Consider the following 18,365-nt stretch of genomic DNA (forward strand, 5'->3'; position numbering starts at 1 on the left):
CTATCTACGTGACTTTACCAAAAGACCCAAAGAATATGAAGGTATTGTTCTCTGTGTCTGGATACCCTGGGGGAGTTTGGACTGTATTCTTTTAGACCAATTAAAGCAATGTGCATGTAAAGTTTGATTAAAATGTTTATATGCGTGATAGAAATTTCCACATGATAAACCGCTTTGTTGAGCTTTCATTCGTGGCTAGGTCGCTTCTGAAAAAGAGCAAAATAGCTCAGAGGGCCTTACCTGGTAAAATATTATATTATTTTATTATGTTTTATTTTCATTATTTTATTATGTTTTATTTTTATTATTTTATTATGTTTTATTTTTATTATTTTCCTTCTACGTGACTTTACCGAAAGAACCAAGAAGATGAATCCCTGCAGTCACGAAAGCTTTAAATCTAAAAATAAAAATAGTTTCGTCGTTTTGTATAGGTATCTGTTCCAATATAAACTTTTGTCTTAATGGCCTCACACCTATTTATCAAGGACAAATGAGTACCTGGTGCAGTGTGTAACATCGCCACTGGGGAGGCAAATGCGGTCAGGCATGGTGCTGGCCACCTACCCCCTCGTGCGCCGTGCCTGCCTTCATAGGTACTCGCTAACAGCACTTGCCACAAAAGTCTGTTAAGGCTATATGGGGGATCTTTGTCTTGTCTTGTGTGCAGCATGTACCTCATTGTGGTGGTGCCTCTTTACAACCTGGAAGAGCAGCCCATTGCCTGGGTTTCCCCAAACAACATGGACTTTGAAGAGGTGAAGCCGCTTTATTTTCTACTCCATTGTCTGAGTGCTCTATTGGCTCATCGTGGTCGTGTTAGAGACAGATGGCACTGCTGAGATCCTTTGTTCAAGTTCTGGGTGTCTGTCAGGGGAGTCGTAATTGCCCTGGTAGAAACATGAAGCGGACACCACTGATAACAGCTGTGTGATTAACTAAGATTGTTGTTTGTTATGCATTTGTGTCCCGTGTGTATACATGTACAGCAAAAGTTCTGTTATTTGGCACTTTACCATACGGAGCGCTCTCTTATCTGGCATCTGTCGTAGACGGCAATGCAATTGGCCCTTCACGTATACGGAAAAAAATCATTACTGTTGGAGGACCTACCATATAGAGCTTCTTTCACAGGTCAGAGCAGATAGATTTCATAAGGGAATCAGTCTGGGCTGTAAGTCGGATCTTACGGAATATCCCATTCAAGCTTTCGAAACAAGTCCATTGTTGCATATGCAGTGTGTAGGTGTGCATTACCATGCTGAAACACCACTTCTAATGCTCATCAGTCTATGCCATTTCCTACAAATGGTTACCTCTATGAAAAATCAACCGCTTAACATCAGTAAAATGTAATGGTTTGCAGGCCCACAACTGCTATTGTCATCACAAACATGTTCCCGTCCTGACTGCAACTTTCTCCACCAAGTTTTTAACATTTCCACGATGCAGCCAAAACGTATTCCACTTGCCCCTACACCCTGCATTTACGTAAAGGAGCCCATTTGCTAATTATGTGATATGTCTGCCATCTAGTGCTAGGTTTGTGCATGGCATACATGTGTTGATCTACGAGCTCCAGCCAAAATTTTCAGGGGAAAATTATTTAATGATATCTGAAGGGATTATAGAAATGGAATGCATTATGTGAAGGGAACTCACACTAGACACTCATAGTTGAACATTTATAAAAGTTTAACCTTCATTCATTACACTTTTTTATTGTGTATCTCTTTCGTGCAGTAGTACATCGTTGTGTACTTAAAATGAATTGATGTGACCCAGGTTATCATTTTGAAAAAGAGGCAGTGTTTCACGTGTCTCAATGGGTTTATTTAATGGACACTAGTAATATGTCTATGTCTGTACATTCATGTATGTACAGTATACTGTGCATCTACTTTATACGTTTGCCTGCCTATTCACCTATACGTGTGTTTTTATATCTCTACGGATATACACGTGTGTGCTCTACGTTTAACATGTGCTCGTGCACGCCTTAGATCCTGGACATGGAGGCCACCAGCCTGCACCTCACGCGGCAGCAGCGGATGTCTCTGCGCGCCAGCGAGCACCTGTTCGTGGCGGCGCACATGGAACGCCTCGAGCGGCCATTTGTGGTGGCGCGGTTGGAGCATCTCCCGCCCACGTTCCCGATTGGAGACGGGCACAGTCGGCGCCTGCAGCCAGGGCTCGCTTACCGAGTGTGCGTGCTGGCCCTGCTGCACGCACCTGCACAGCAGGCGGTGTGTACACACGCCCTTCCCATATTAGGAAGCGCACTGGATTGGAAACTTGTCTCTTTAGAACTGCTTTTTGTATTCAGTTTGTTGTCCTTCCCCCGCACCTCCGAACAGCACGCTCGGCTTTTTCGGTGCAAAATAAGTTCAACGTACATACACACGCGCATGTCCATGCAAGCATGCGCGCGCGTCAACGCGTGTGTACTCTGGAAATGGAGTGGTGGCGCACTGGTTCAATGCCCGTTCATGGCCAACACCAGTGATGATTATCTGGTCTTGGGCCTCCCCTAGGTCGACTCAGCCTCAAATGAGTACCTGAAGTAGTGTGTAAACATGGCCACAAGGGAAACAAGGGCCGCCGGGCGTGATGTTGGCCACCCACCCCCTCATGTGTTATGCCGGCCTTCATAGGTGCTCGCTAGTAGCACTTGTCCCAACAGTCAGTTAAAGATAAAATAGGGGACCTTTGGCATGTAGGGAGCGGTAGTGGAGTCGTTAGCATGCTGCATTATGAACCCGGCAACCCGAGTTCAAATCCTGCTCACAGCCAATATGGGTGACAAATATCTGAACCAGTCCTGGGCCTCCCCGAGTTTGACACAGCTTTGTGAGTATCTAGTGCAGTGTCTAAACATCACCACTAGGACGACAGAGGAGGCTGGGCATGGTTTGAGCCACAACATCCCCTCATGTGCCATTTGGCCTTTATAGGTGTTTGCTAACAGGTCATGCCCCAGCAGTCTGTGTGAGACTGTGACTGTGTGATTCACGTGGCCTCACATTGCACATAGCCTGTCACAAGGGTTGTGACTAGATTGAGAACAACGTCGTTTAGTGGCAAAGCTGGCTGGTGTGATTATTAAAAATAGGTTTTACCCTTTCTGGCAATAGAACAGGTGTTAAGATGTTCAAACACCCAATATATACCTTTTGCAAGGAATCAAGTCTGCGTTAAGCACAAGTGAGTGAATGTGCTTGCTGTCTCAATTGTTTTATGGTTCTGTCTCTGTGCATTATTGTTCTGTATTGCTCTCTAAGGGGGCTCCTCTTTGTGATCTTCCAAACATCAACCTCTTGGCTGCGTTCATGCTCCCACTACTCTTCATGGCATGTTCAATCATGTTTGTTGTTGGATGCTCTAATTTATTTTCCTCATGGTTTTACATGACTCTGTGTATCCACTGTTTTGTTTGGCATTTTATACTTTTCTTTTTCAAAACATGCTTTTCATAGTTGCAGATTGCCTGTTTTCTCTTTACTTTGCCCACCACATTCAATACACAGCCCAGTACAATATTAGTAATTTCATTAATTCAACGGTGTTACATCCATTGAATAGTTTTGCTTCTTGAGGGATGGCAATCTGTTGATTAATCAGTTTAAACTCTAATACCGCCTGAACTAGATTTTCTACATTAACGAGCTTGTTTTTTTTCCTGTAATTAGTTTTACTCTTCTTGTTCACAGTGTTGAAGTGTTCCTTGTCCCTCACTTCCTCTGTTAAATATTGTTGAAGATGGAAACACCTCTGACTCTCTGGGGTTTATCCTTGAAAATCAAGTCAATTACATTTCAGATTTCTTTATTTGGGCTCCTCCCATGTCCATTTCTTATGGTCCATTCTTTTTGAAAAAGGGTCCATGAGCTACATCTCTTTGCTGGCTGCGATCTCTAGGAGACATTTCGTTCCTCACTCACAATACCAATTTAACCAATCACCTTACGTCTGTTATTGTTACATACCTTTGCATTTGTCTCTCACATCACGATGTCGGGAGCATATTTTGCCATAATTTCGATGTCTGTTAATTTATTCATACATTTGGTATACTTTTACATCTTGGTAAATTATTGTCGGGGCATATATATATATGAATTGAAGTATATGTTTTATACTCTTAAGTATATTTCTGCATTTGTACGTGTGTGTGTGTGTGTACAGAGCGTGTATGTGAGCAGCCCGTGCTCCCCACCTGTTCTTCTGGAGGCACAGCCTGTGATTGGCGAGGACGAGGGACTTGTATGGGTGGTGGGACCCGTGCTAGCGACCATCATCATAATTGTCATCGTTATCGCCATCCTTCTCTACAAGAGGTGACATGACCGTTATTGTATTAAACATACTACCACCACCATCAATCATTGCTGGTCAACACCATGATCATGATCACACCCTCACCATTATCAGTGACAGCATCACCCCTATCACCGTCAGAATTGACATCGCCATTATCCTTACAGGAGGTGACATCAATATCACCACCACCATTATCACTCTTATCATTCCTCGTCACAACACCATTGTTATAATCACCATCAACCTCATTTTGATCATCACCGTCATCAAAATGATCATCACCATAGTCAGCGTTATCGCTTAATTCCTATCTTAATTATTAGCACCACTATCATCACCAACAGCATCTCCAATTGTATTTTCTCCCTGTATATGGAAATCACCATCACCCACATTTGCACAATCATCACCATAGCAAGCAGTTCTGTCTGACTATGCGTCTATGTCTTTCTTTGCTTTCAGCAAGCCAGACAGGTAACAACCTCTTCACATCTATCTACTTTGAAAATTCAACTGTCATCAAATGTACCACTTCCCTACCTGATCTATCAATGCAGTTATATCAACACACTGCTTCTCTGGCTCTAGAAATGTGGTCGTTGCATCGCTGGATTTGATCAAGCAACTCAACTGCCATTTATGTTCTAGCATGCAGCTCACTTACTGGAGTCTCACATTTATTTTAAATATTTCTTACACCGGTCCAATTTAAGCCATATCATTCGCTTATTAATTTAGGCAGCACCGCTTACCTCTCTAACGTCTAGAAAGATTCAGCTATGTAAAACATTCCGTTGTCTTTTCTACCAACTCAGTGGTCATGTCACTTGCAGTTCAACGTCCACTTTTCCACTCTAACCAACATACGCAACGAGAAATGTATAGCCCCCTTGTTTGGTCTATTGGTTCGAACTACACTTGAAGAATGCTTATCTTGGCTATCAATGTAACTACCTTTACACAGTATCTACAGTAGCAATCCAGTGTTATTCATCAGTTTTTTTTTACATCTATTGTAATTTGATTTGCAAGACTATAACTTCAACTGTAAGCACACCAATTAATGGGTTATGCAGCCGAGCAATAAAAATTATTATTGATCCCATTGCTTATGCAGACGAGCAATTCAATTGCATTTAATGTGGCACTGCTTATATAATCTAGGGATACTAAGATGACGATGTGTGACTTGTTCCAGGTCTAAGCGGGAGGCTGAGGTTAAGGGCTGCCTCCCGGCACCCAGCAAAGACACAGGGCACAGCGGCAGTGCCGACCCAGTTCAAATGCGTCGGCTTAACCACCAGACCCCCGGTACAGTACACGCATTTACACACGTGATTATAATTGCACACACGTAATACTTGTGTACGAGTACATATGTACAAACGTACTAGGCGCCACACACCACTAAGAGGTAGTGATGATAACACGGCGCCTGTGACACCGTAGGGCAACTGTGAGTTCTTGTGGAGTGGCAGAGGATTGCGAGCTGGTTACAGGATAGACCGTAGTATCATGGGTTGGCTGACCTAAGTGACTAGCAGATGTACTACTTGCACATCCTACTATGCCAACTCACTTGCGTTTTATTAACACGATGCACCTCTCATTGTTCTGAGTTTCGCTTCTCCACCTCCTGAATGTTGGTGCTGATGGGTTAATTATATTCATGTCTACAGATTTGAATTTGATTAATCTGGATGTAGATTCATGCTATTCGCAATATATATCCACATCCATTTACAGGCAAACTAATAGTTCAGAGTAAGATGAAGAGCCCTTTTGCACGTAGCAAGATGCCCCTTTTTTGCATATAGTTGAAGGTTTATGATTTGGTGGCAGGGGGATGTGTGCTAGAACAGAGTTTGACACTGTCCCTACAAACCCGGTCACCTGATTTCGATTTGCAATCAACATCAATGGTGAATGATGTCCTATTTTTATTTCAAGTTTCACTTGTTTAACCAGGTGAGAACTCAAAGACCAGGGTAGTATTTTTGCAAGAGTTACCTTGACCATAAATCTGCCAGTCGGGGGCAATGAATGTTAAGTTTGCACATGAATAATTTGCAGGTGATTTTTGGACCCTGATGCCGGCCTCAGCAATGGCCGACTCTTGCGAACTACATTGTGGGTATGATTATGATGATTACAACCACTAACAAGCAGGACAGCCGCTGGATTCAAACTGTGAACCTCTGCAACAAGCAGCGAATGCGATGACGTGCATGTATATCTCCGTAGATTTGAATTCCCTGTCAAAATTGATGCTTGTAATTGACTGGCATTTAGGCTTTTTACGTATGTATGTATATAGATATAAAGAGATTCGTGTACAGATTTTAGAAGAGCATTCGCATGAATGGAGTATTTTTCTCTTCTGCTGGGGCCCTGTGCCAGGCATGGAGATGCATCCGCCTATCCCAGTGTCAGAATTTGCGGGTCACGTGGAGCGACTGAAGGCCAATGACAACATGCTCTTCTCACAGGAGTATGAGGTGAGGAGGGCGAGATATCACCGGTCTATAAAACGTTGACTGACTCGACTCCCGACGTTGACCCGAACACTAGATCTACCTCGATTTAAAGCTTCCGTGACTGCAGGGATTCATATTCTTGGTTCTTTAGGTAAAGTCACGTAGAAGGGAAGTAATAAAATAATAAAAATAAAACATACTACAATAATTCTCACGGACGTTTCGGCCACAACGCAAGCAGCCGTCCTCAGGTGAAGAACAGGTTTGTCGGGAAGACAGCGTCATTTATTATGTTTTATTTTTATTATTTTATTCCCTTCTACGTGACTTTACCGAAAGAACCAAGAAGACTAGATCTACCTTAGAGCTAGCAATGACACTGACACTCCTGACACTAGCCCTCTCACACGAGCACTGGCCCTAACAATAGCGCAAGGCATTTAACACAAAGTCTGAACCGTAATACTGTACTGCCTCTAACTCTGACTAATTCCAGCACTGACCAAAACATTAACCAATTATGTGATAGCTTCATATTTCAGTCTGGATGTAATAATGCATAGCACTTACAACCATAATTATACTGTATATAGAGTTTATGTGTCCTGTATCTACTTATATGTGCTTAATCAGTGTTCATTAACAGAAATTGCCCCAAGATTCTACACGGATATACAGATAATATTTGTATATATCTGTGTGATATGTGTATTGTGTGTGTCTCTGTGTATGCACGTTTTGCCATGTGAATAAGATTTCGATGCTATGTAAGTGTAATAGGTGTGGTTATGTTCGTGACAAATCGTTAATATGATCGTGCCCTCTAGTTATGAGTGTGTGGGGATGGCGTAGGTGCAACGTAGATGTGACTCGGATTGTATAATAGCGGCATGGGTGACACTGGGTCGCCATAGGCTTTGAGCAGACGGGCTGTACGTTAGGCTGCTCCGCTTCCAACGGGAACACACATGCTGGGCACGTGAATTTTAACTTGCAGAGCCGCATCGGAGGCGCTGAGAGATGGCGAGGTGGCTCTATCAGTCGGCTGAGTTGTAACCTGGTGTGATCGTGTTGTGGGCCCTGTTGGCATACGATTAAACAGGCGCCATCGTGGACTATCGTTATTTCCTGTAAGCTCTCTTCAACTAAACTCTAAAATTAAGCTATTTATACTCTTATTTTTTTTCGGTAAAGTCAAGTAGGTTAAAAGAAAACAAATCAATTAAATCAGGACGTTTTGGAGGCAACACAAGCTTCCGTCTTCAGGTGGAACCGTCACAGCAAAATTACTGTGTCAAGTGACGGTTCCACCTGAAGACGGAAGCTTGTGTTGCCTCCAAAACGTCGTGATTTATTTGTTTTCATTTTCTTTTAACCTACGTGACTTTACCGATAAAACCAAAGAGTATGGATCCTTGCAGTCACGAAAACTTCAAATCTAGAATTAAACTATTTATATTTTACCAGATAAGGCTCACTAACTTAAATAGCTCATTTAAGGTTGAGTGGACCTATGCATCCTGCACACACACACACTGTACATGCTGCAAATTGTACATGCTGCACACAAACACACATTAATGCATACATATATACATGTATAGTACTATCCTTTATAAATAGGTGTGAACTTATTGAGACAAAAGTATATATAGAAAAGAAAAACCTCTCCCAAAGTAATTTTATTTTATCAGGTAAGCCCCTGCCGAGCTATATAGCTCTTTTTCAAAGCGACCTGGCCACAAATGATAGCTCAACGAAGTGGATAATCACGTGGAAATGTATAGCAGCCAACTACTCTGAATGCGTGTTGTTATAAATGTGGAGGGGAAACCCAGAGGACCCCAAAGAAAAATGCACGCGACCACCGGGAGAGAGAACATGCAAATATACAGCAGGCGTCGGGGTCGGGTTCGAAACTTTTGTGTGCAGTGGCAAGCATGTGAGACACAATGCAAGAGTACTGCTGAACTCTAATGTGTTAATGATAACCACCGCTGTGTTCTCGGTGAGATCATGGCCAGAAAACCTAAATGCAGTTGGCATGGGTTATATGTTTGTGTGTGTCGTATTTACGTGCTTTTCTTTCGTATCAGAATTTGCATGAATATGTGTGTGTGTCTTTGTCTTTGTATGTTTATTCATACGTATGCGTTCTTGTATCTTTAGTCTATAGACCCAGGTCAGCAGTTTACGTGGGACCACTCCAACTTGGAGATCAACAAACACAAGAACCGATACGCGAACGTGGTCGCCTACGACCACTCGCGCGTCATTTTGCACACCATCGACGGTGGGTGACATGCTCGCGCAATCACTCACCCACTATTCGCCAACACAATCTTACTAACACACAAATGCACACACACTGGTACACTACAACGTGCACACTCACCCTCACGTATTCTCTCAATAATTCACTCGTTAGCTTTTGATGTAACAGTCAAGTTGGTGTGTTCATGTAAAATGTTGCTTGTGCTGTGAATGATGATGATTGTGTTGATGGCAATGAAGATGATCTTAGTGTTGATACTGCTGCTACTGATATTGATGATAATAATAATAAATGTATCATTTGTGGTACCAATGTTCATGATGATGGTGGTGATGATGATGACATGTTGATTACAATAAGGATGGTGATGCTGATGCTACTACTGTTGCTATTGATAATATTTTGTTTTAGTTACTGTTGTAACTGCTGCTTTGGCTCCAATTGACATTGAGGTTAATGGTGATACTGCTCATGATTTTAATGATAATAGTTTCTGAGTGAGTGTTGTTATTGTTGCTTATTCCACCATGGCTGATGATGCGGATAGCTTCAGTGGTGATGTTGCTCCTGCTGCCGGTAATGCCGCTCATAACAACCGCTCTTTTGCCACCACCTCCGTCAACGCACACGCTCACAGGTGTCCCAGGCAGTGACTACATCAACGCCAATTACATTGACGGCTACCGGAGGCACAACGCGTACATAGCATCACAGGGCCCGCTCGCGGACACGGTCGCCGACTTCTGGAGGATGGTGTGGGAGCAGCGGAGTTCCACCATCGTCATGATGACAAAGCTGGAGGAGCGTTCACGGGTATCTATTAAACTACCCTATTAAAAATATATATCTTAGCAGATAAGGCTCGCTGAGCTATGTATCTCTTTTTCAGAAGCTACCTGGCCACAAATGATAGCTCAACGAGGTGGCTTATGATGTGGAAATTTTTCTAACAGCCAAATACTCTAAACGCATGTTTCTAAGTGTGGAGGGAAAAACCGGAGGACCAAGAAAAAAACTCACCACCACGGGTGTGAGGGTCGTGATCGCACCCACGACCTGTATAACAGGCGAGGCAGTTAACATCTCGTCACTGTGGCGCCCTTAGATGCCAGTAGCCAGGTGCCAATTCAGCCGCAGAGAACTGTCACCGAGACTTGGCACACAGGCATACCCATATACGTCAACGGATATGCATGTATACTGCTACAATGGCATATACTATGCTAACGTCCACAACCTCAGTAAATGCTGTGGTATAGCACTATCGCACTGTATTTCCACATATGAACCTTATGGCGGGACCCCGGGGTCCCATAAGCCCCCGGCTCTCGCATAAACTGCGTTGCGACGTCATTTTATGTCTGTTGAAGGCAAACGATACGGCAATCTTTTCCTCTCGACGAGCTCTACACGATTCGCTAATCAAAGTTGAAATTATTTTTTTTGCGCATTCGTCCGCATTGCGCTTGGGCGACATGACAACAAAATAATCCGCGCTTGGTGGTGATGGGACGGAGTCGCCAAAAATAAATTCATTAATTACGATTTTGACTTCCGATTATTCGGGACCCCGGGGTCCTGCCATAAGGTTCATATATACAACATGTACTTCATCCAATTGGCTGATCAGCATTCACTCTATTTCCTGAAGATCAGTCAGCCAACACTTCAAGATATTTCCTTTCAGTGACAAAAAAGCCAGCAATTATCAATTTCACCTGTAACTATGTACCCTTCTTCTAGAGTATGGCAAATGTGTCTATTATACGTTCAGGTTTAAGTTTGTGAGCCAAGTGATGGCTTCTGGAGAAGCATGACCAATACTGCTCGGTCCGTCAGAGAGTCGACGTAGAATGCAGTTGTTGGCGACATGATCCATTGTTTGGCTCGAGTGGCCGCAGTCACACTGCGGGGTCACCTATAATGTCCCACTGGTGGAAGAGGTGTGCACAGCAACGACCAGTTGCTCTTCGGAAGCAGTCGATGATGGGAGCCACCACAGTGTTCTTATCAAATCAAAGCCACGTGGAGCAGTAGTGGGGCCTTCGATGAGGCTTTTATTGGGAGCCTCGGCAGAACTCCATGGTGTTCGCTAGCGGTCTCCAGTTGGGCCAGCTTCATCCAGCCGTCTCGTGCGGTGATCCCATATTGCCAAATCTCAGATGAGCTCGTTGAGCATGGCTTGTTGTAATGGGAGGTCTATGCTTCCTCGGATTTTTCCCATTTGGTTTGATGTCGTGGCATACCAAGACAAAGATCCCCCGTATAGCCTTAAGAGACTGTTGGGGCAAGTTCTGTCAGCGAGCACTCTTGAAGGCCGGCAATGCACATGTGGCATATGTACTCTAATACACACTAATGTACATACTATGTACACTCATTACATACGTGCATAAATAGGCAAATTCCCACTCTCGTATCTATGCAGTTGTGTAATGCTTATATATCTGTGTCTTCCTGTGTCTTCATTCAACACCCTTGTACATTTCGATGTCTGTCTCTCCATTCTCCCTGTGCAGGTGAAGTGTGATCAGTACTGGCCCAACCGGGGCTCCGAGTCATATGGGCTCGTGCAAGTCACGCTCACGGACACAGTGGAGCTGGCAACATACAGCACACGCTCCTTCACTCTCACGCGGGTATGCACACACATACAGGTAGTCCCCAACTTACGATGGAGATGCGTTACAACGACCCCATCGTAAGTCGCGCTAACACCGTGACAACTTAACTCCATCGACCGCTGGTGAGAGTGAGGCATCACACAAGGCGGGAGATGTGTACAGTAGATCCCGGCAGCGTCCCAACGTACAGTATCGTACCTCGTACACTGCTGCGTTTGCCTGCCGCGCGAATTATAAAATATTTTACAATTTTGTAATATAGCTATCGCCATCGTAAGATCGAAATATCGTAAGTCAGACCATCGTAAGTCAGGGACTACCTGTACACACATGAGTGTACAACGAAAAAGATCCCCCTATAGCCTTAACAGACTCTGGAGGCAAGTACTGCTTGCAAGCACCTACAAAGGTCAAACACGTAGCTCGAGGGGGTGATGTGACCAGCTTTACACCCGGTCACCTTTGTCTCACCAGTGGTGATGTTTTACATACCGCACCAGGTACTCGTTGAAGGCCTAGGTAAGGCCGATCCACACCAACCTAGGTGAGACCCAGGACTGGTTCTGATATTCATCACTGATGTTGGCAGTGAGGAGAATTCGATCTCTGGTGGGGAAATGGTCAAGACCTTAATGGTGATGGCGAGTTCGAAACCCCTGATGCAGTGTTTACTCAAACCAAATGATTTGCACATTACCCCCCACTTCCCCTTGACTCTCAATGCTACAGATCTGGGATGTTGTTAGGTTCTGCAGTTGTACGGTTGTTACATAATGGTTGTCGTGTAATTCTTGTTGTTGTAGTCTGGCTGTACGGAGCGCCGGGACGTGCGGCAATTTCAGTTCACGGCGTGGCCGGACCACGGCGTTCCCGAGTTCCCGACCCCCGTGCTCGCTTTCCTGCGCCGCGTGCGCGCCGCGTGGGGGAGCTCCGCTGACGGGGGCCCCCTCATCGTGCACTGCAGGCAGCGATCACAACAACAACACTACGACGATACAACAACAACAACACCAATATACAACCACAACAAGATACTACCACAACACCAAGATACAGCAATAACACCACCACGATACAACAATGACACCACCACGATACAACAATGCCACAATCATACAACAGCATGATGTGGAGTGCCACGGTGGCAAGATGCCTTGCCTAGTTTGCAGGAGGTCGTGGGTTCGATCCCGTGCCCTGACGCCTGTATATTTGGAGTTAACATGTCTACCCCCGTGGTCACATTGATTTTTCTCCGTGTCCTCCGGGTTTCCCCTCCACATTTAGAAACATGTGTTTAAGATCATTTGCTGGCTATAAATTTCCACATCATAAGCCACTTCGTTGAGCTATCATTTGTGGCCAGGTCGCTTCTGAAAAAGAGCTACATAGCTCAGTGGGCCTTACCTGGTAACATTTAAATAGTTTTGTAATAATTGAATGCGACAGTCACAATAACAACAACACAGCAGCAATCACACCACAACAACATTCCCACAACATTCACAGTCACAACAACACAATAACCCAATAGCAATCACCAAACCACAACAACAATAACAATAGCTCAACTACAATCACCGCAACAAAAGAATAACAGTTACACAACAACAAAACACGTTAATCACAAAATAACAACAACAAGCACTGTCCAACAGCCGTCCGTGGACATTTACACATGTGCATAAGGCCTTCAGTTTCATAGGGGCCCTCCAAAATGTTCTGTTTGTCTCTCTGTGTCTTATTCAGTGTCTCTATGTTTGTCTCTGTCTTTCAGTGTATCTTTCTGTGACTGTCTCCATGCATGTTGTTTTCTTTGTCTTTGCTTTCATGTAAAGGAAAGCCATACAGTATTTACTTATTCATTCTCCCCATGGTGCACATCCCACTGTTTTTGCGCTGAGTGAGATGTGACGATATTTTAGATGGTATATAAATCCAAAAGTGTATTGCATGCACTCACTCTGTGCATGTCTATGGCTGTCTCCACGTCTCTCTCTCTCGTTTTCTGCACATCTCTATACCTGTGACGTGGGGGGCACTCTTTCCCCATCTGCACAGGGGCCCCACTTCGTATTGAGATAGCGCTGACAACATTACAACAACACCAGAGCTGCAGTAATGCAACACAGTGATATCATACAACAATAATAATCATGCAAAAGGCATACAACAAAGTCTCCCTGGACAAATAAGCATAGGGCAGAGCTCATCTCTGCTACTGGCCTTGAGCCAGTGATGAAAGTCTCTCATTGTAATGACGGGGTTCAGTGTTCTGAAAGCACAACCACTTTTGACTTCCCACGCAGCAGTGCTACTCATACTGGTAGGAACCTCCTGGTTACACCAGCCCACAGGGGATTATTGTGTCCGTCTGTCCGTCGTGCAGGGAGGGGCTGGGTGGGGAGGGAGGGGCTGGGTGGGGAGGAATGGGGAGGGGCTGGGTGGGGAGGATGGGGAGGGGCTGGGTGGGGAGGGGCTGGGTGGGGGGTGGGAGGGGTGGGGCTGGTTGGGGAGGGGCTGGTCACCCCGTGGTGCCCTTATAAAACTCAACGTTTAACCTACTCACACTGGCTTGTGCCCGCCCTCACAGTCGGGCATATTTGCGGAATACACCACGCCGCCGTTGACCCTGGCCATTGACCGAGCAACCCAGCGTTCCTACCAGCTCCCTCCGCAAGAATGTGTTATCAATCCCAGAGGGATGATGCTGATGGGCCGTACTGGCCACACAGTCATGTGAAATGGACACAACCGCACAACAATCACACAGTAACGGTCACAAGGCAACAGTTGCAAGCAGCAAACACGCAATCCTCTAACCGCAGATCGCTCAGCTGCTGACCTCTCACACCTTCACTGCTTACTCCCTGACTTCTCCCTCTTGATCTCTCATTCAATCCTCTCGACCTCTTCTCTATTTGCTGTCCCACAGTGCGGGTGTGGGTCGCACGGGCTGCCTCATCGTCATCGACGCTGCGCTCGAGAGGGTGAAGCACGAACACACGGTCGATGTGTATGGACAGGTACGGCAACGGCACGACCACAGCACAAATTACAGCATGACTACAGCACAACTAGAACAGATGTACAGCACGACTACAGCATAACTAAACAATCTAAACTACAACACATCTACAATTAAACTATAGCACAACTACAATATTAGCACAACGTGAACGCAACTACAACGCAGGCATAACGTCTGCGTTCCTGCCGGACTTTCAACAAGTAACTATACCAAAAAAAAAACTGCCATTTTAGCACAAGTGCTTTGTCTGGTATTCTAGGAATTTCTTGGCAAGAGTGGGTAATCAACTTGGAAATTCAGAATAGGACATGACAGGTAAATGTTGCACACAATTGCTGGAGGAGGGACAGTTTAACAACTAGACAGGCATTCGAATGGCATCCGGAGATCAGCGACCAAAGGACTAACACCAGATGTTGGGGTCTGCTGTTGGAGGATGGGTGTAGACTTGCAAAATCAACAGCAATAACTGTGACGACCCCTTTTGCTTGAAACTTGTGTGTGTGTGTGTATCGAGATATATGTGTGGAGAGTGGATAGTGCACCATGCTATGAACCCAGTGACCCGGGGTTAGTTTACAGCCGCGGCTCGCTTCAGTGGCTCGTGATATAAGAGCCGGTCCTGGGCCTCCCGTAAATTTGCTCAGCCTTAATACTTGGGAGAGAAAGGTGGCCAGGCTCGGCGCTAGCCACACCACCATCTTGTGCGTCATGTGGACCTTCATAAGCACTCACTAACAGCACTTGCTCCAACGGTCTATAAGGCTGTATCACCGCTAGTTTGTATTTAGAGGTATATGTGCATGTAGGTGTATGTGTGTATTCTGTACGTTGTGGGGAGAGGTAGCATCGTGGTTAACACACCACACTACAAACGCAGTGACCCGTGTTCATTTCTTGCTCACAGCCAGCACCGGTGACATATCTTGACCGGTCGTGTGCCTCCCCTAGGTCGATTCAGTCTTAAATAAATACCTGGTGCTGTGTGTAAACATCAGCACTGGGGAGACAAAAGCGGTTGGGTGTAGTGTTGACCAGCCACCCCCTCGTGTGCCATGCCGCCCTCCTTAGGTACTCGCAAACAGCACCTCCCTCAATAGCTTGTTAGAGGCTACACGGGGGGATCTTTGTCTCATTTGTCAGTACGTGTGTGTGTGTGTTTGCATGCTTGCAGGTGACTTGCATGCGAGCCCAGCGCAACTACATGGTGCAGACGGAGGAGCAGTACGCGTTTGTGCACACGGCGCTGGTGGAGGCGGTGTCGAGTGGCTGCACGGAGACGCCCGCCCGCTCCCTGCACGCTCACCTTCAGCGGCTGAGCCAGAGCGTGTCGCACACGGAGCCACGCACCACGGGGCTCCACCTCGAGTTCCAGGTGGGCAGCCCTACAGCTCGCTCAGCCTCACCCTCAACCTTGCAAAGCCATCGTGGTGATTTGCACATTAGCAGTGGTGGAGCTTCGCTGTCGAGAGTGCAGGTCGTGCAGCTGCGCCGGGGGGCTATGGGCTGAAGGGGGGCCCCCCCCCCATGTGGCAGGAGAGGCTCAGATCCTGTGTCTACAAGGCCCCCCCCCCCCACGCCATGCCAAAAATACTATGGCAATGCATAGTGGGTAGTATTTTTAAGGTAATTATGTTTTTAAAACATTTGGCATAGATATTGAATGAGTCAATAGTTTGACACGTACATGGCAATGAATGCACCATCAGCATCCCGGCCTGGATGTAAATAATAATTTGGTCTGAGTACGTCCACCACCGTGGTATTTTTATGAGGATTTCTCGCTTATCAAGAATGGTAGGCAAATGATTTTTGTCTGAATCTCAGTCTTGATTGACATTATGCCCAAGTAAAAAAAAACACTTGTTGATTATACTCAAGATGAGCCACATATTTTTGCATCTGAAATGTACATCCAAAATCATTGGAACTGCCCAGATGATAAAGATCTCTCATATAACCTGTAACAGACTGTTGGGGCAAGTGCTGTTAGCAAGCAGCACATATGAAGGCCGGCACGGTACACGAGGGGGTCAGTGGCCAGCACCATGCCCGGCTGCCTTTGTCTCCCAAGTGGCCATGTTAACACATTGCACCAGGTACTCACTTTAGGCGAAGTCGACCTCGGGAAGGCCCAGGACCGGTTCAAATACTAATCACTGGTGTTGGCCGTGAGCGGGAATCGAACTTTGCCCTCCAGGTTCATAGCACAGCATGCTAACCGCAAAACTACCGCTCCCCAAAAAGGTGACAAACATACACACACACAAGTGTATGGGAATGTACATGCTGTTCACGTGTATGCAAGCTGTACACATACATGCATAAATAATGTTATTTATCTTCCTTCTCTTTCCTCATTTCTCCGTTTTCCTCTCCTCATTTCTCCCTCTCCCGTCTTCTGCCTCCCTTCTCCGACATGCTCCCCTTATCCGACCTTTTCTTTCACCTGTCCAGCGCCTGCAGATGTCCAAGCTGCGGGTGAGCACAGCGCCGTCGGGGGCGCTGCCGTGCAACAAGCTCAAGAATCGCCTGCTCACAGTGATTCCGCCTGACAGCAGCCGGGTGGCGCTGCAGGCAATCCGGGGCACCCAGGGATCCGACTACATCAACGCCAGCTACATCGATGGATACCGGTCTCCCGCTCGCACGCACGCACGCACAAGCACGACGACGCCGCTCACAACATTCGATACAGAGATGTCACTGTGAATGAGGAAAAGCCACAAACCAAATTTTGTTCAGATCTATAAAAAAACTTCTAATTTTTTTTTTGTTGCCAGGGAAGCCCCACTGAGTTGTCTAGCTCTTTTTCAGAAGTGACCTGGCCAAAATTTATAGCTCAACAAAGTGGATGATTATGCAACCACGGGGAGAAAATGCAAAACTCCTAATATACAGGCGTCAGGGTCGGGATTGAACCCACGACCTCCTGTATACCAGGCGAGGCAGTTAACATCTCGCTAACATGGAGGATGATCATGAAATCCGTGTTCCACGCTGCATACGATTGATACACCTCTCTGATAGAAATACTAACGTAACTGAATTCAGTTCTTGAAAGAACCTTCCGGCACATTGAGCTGAATGTCAGACATCATTCCAAACAACACAACAACACCACAACACGCTTTACAACCTGGATACGCATCGGAGAGCCATACAGCACAATCGCGGAAACATACGCAGTTGTAATGCGAACTTTTTGATCAACTCTGTCAACAGACATGCCTCTGATGTCATGCTAGTAGAAGCTTTATTCTCGCATTAGATTAATGATTGTTCTATGTGGGTTTTCTGATGGTTGTTTCCCTGTCCTGCAGGCAGCAGAGGGCCTACATCGCAACACAAGGGCCCCTTCCAGAGACCACAGAGGACTTGTGGAGAATGCTTTGGGAGCAAAATTCAACCATCGTTGTGATGCTGACCAAGCTGAGAGAGATGGGGCGGGTACATGAGAATGTGTATCTGCACACGTATAAACACATGTATAAATGCACACGTATGAACGCACACGTATAAACACACACGTATATGCACAACAACAACAACCGCCATTCGCCACTAAGTGGCGGTGACGTCACCACGACTGCTTGTGCCAGGCTATGTGCACCTTGAGGCCACGTGAAGTGTCGAACGCC

At 45.7% G+C, this 18,365-nt stretch overlaps 1 protein-coding gene across 8 annotated transcripts in view; it reads left to right on the top strand.

Moving 5' to 3' along the window:
• The window catches only part of LOC133346502 (receptor-type tyrosine-protein phosphatase delta-like), a 225,848-nt gene that overhangs the window by 195,809 nt on the left and 11,674 nt on the right, over positions 1-18,365 (top strand). For 6 of the 8 annotated variants that reach the window (XM_061558121.1, XM_061558119.1, XM_061558122.1 and 3 more), the window contains 14 exons: positions 671-758; positions 2,004-2,246; positions 4,186-4,337; positions 4,783-4,794; positions 5,519-5,631; positions 6,721-6,818; positions 8,967-9,090; positions 9,710-9,885; positions 11,592-11,711; positions 12,500-12,660; positions 14,629-14,719; positions 15,899-16,099; positions 17,182-17,360; positions 18,048-18,174. In XM_061558121.1, coding sequence (XP_061414105.1) covers positions 671-758; positions 2,004-2,246; positions 4,186-4,337; positions 4,783-4,794; positions 5,519-5,631; positions 6,721-6,818; positions 8,967-9,090; positions 9,710-9,885; positions 11,592-11,711; positions 12,500-12,660; positions 14,629-14,719; positions 15,899-16,099; positions 17,182-17,360; positions 18,048-18,174 — 1,885 coding nt within the window. The remainder of the gene's footprint in view (positions 1-670; positions 759-2,003; positions 2,247-4,185; positions 4,338-4,782; positions 4,795-5,518; positions 5,632-6,720; positions 6,819-8,966; positions 9,091-9,709; positions 9,886-11,591; positions 11,712-12,499; positions 12,661-14,628; positions 14,720-15,898; positions 16,100-17,181; positions 17,361-18,047; positions 18,175-18,365) is intronic. The other 2 variants (XM_061558125.1, XM_061558127.1) reach the window with 1 other exon arrangement.

Source organism: Lethenteron reissneri, chromosome 24, assembly GCF_015708825.2.
Source record: "Lethenteron reissneri isolate LAM-NWPU_2019-01 chromosome 24, ASM1570882v1, whole genome shotgun sequence".
NCBI lineage: Eukaryota > Metazoa > Chordata > Hyperoartia > Petromyzontiformes > Petromyzontidae > Lethenteron > Lethenteron reissneri.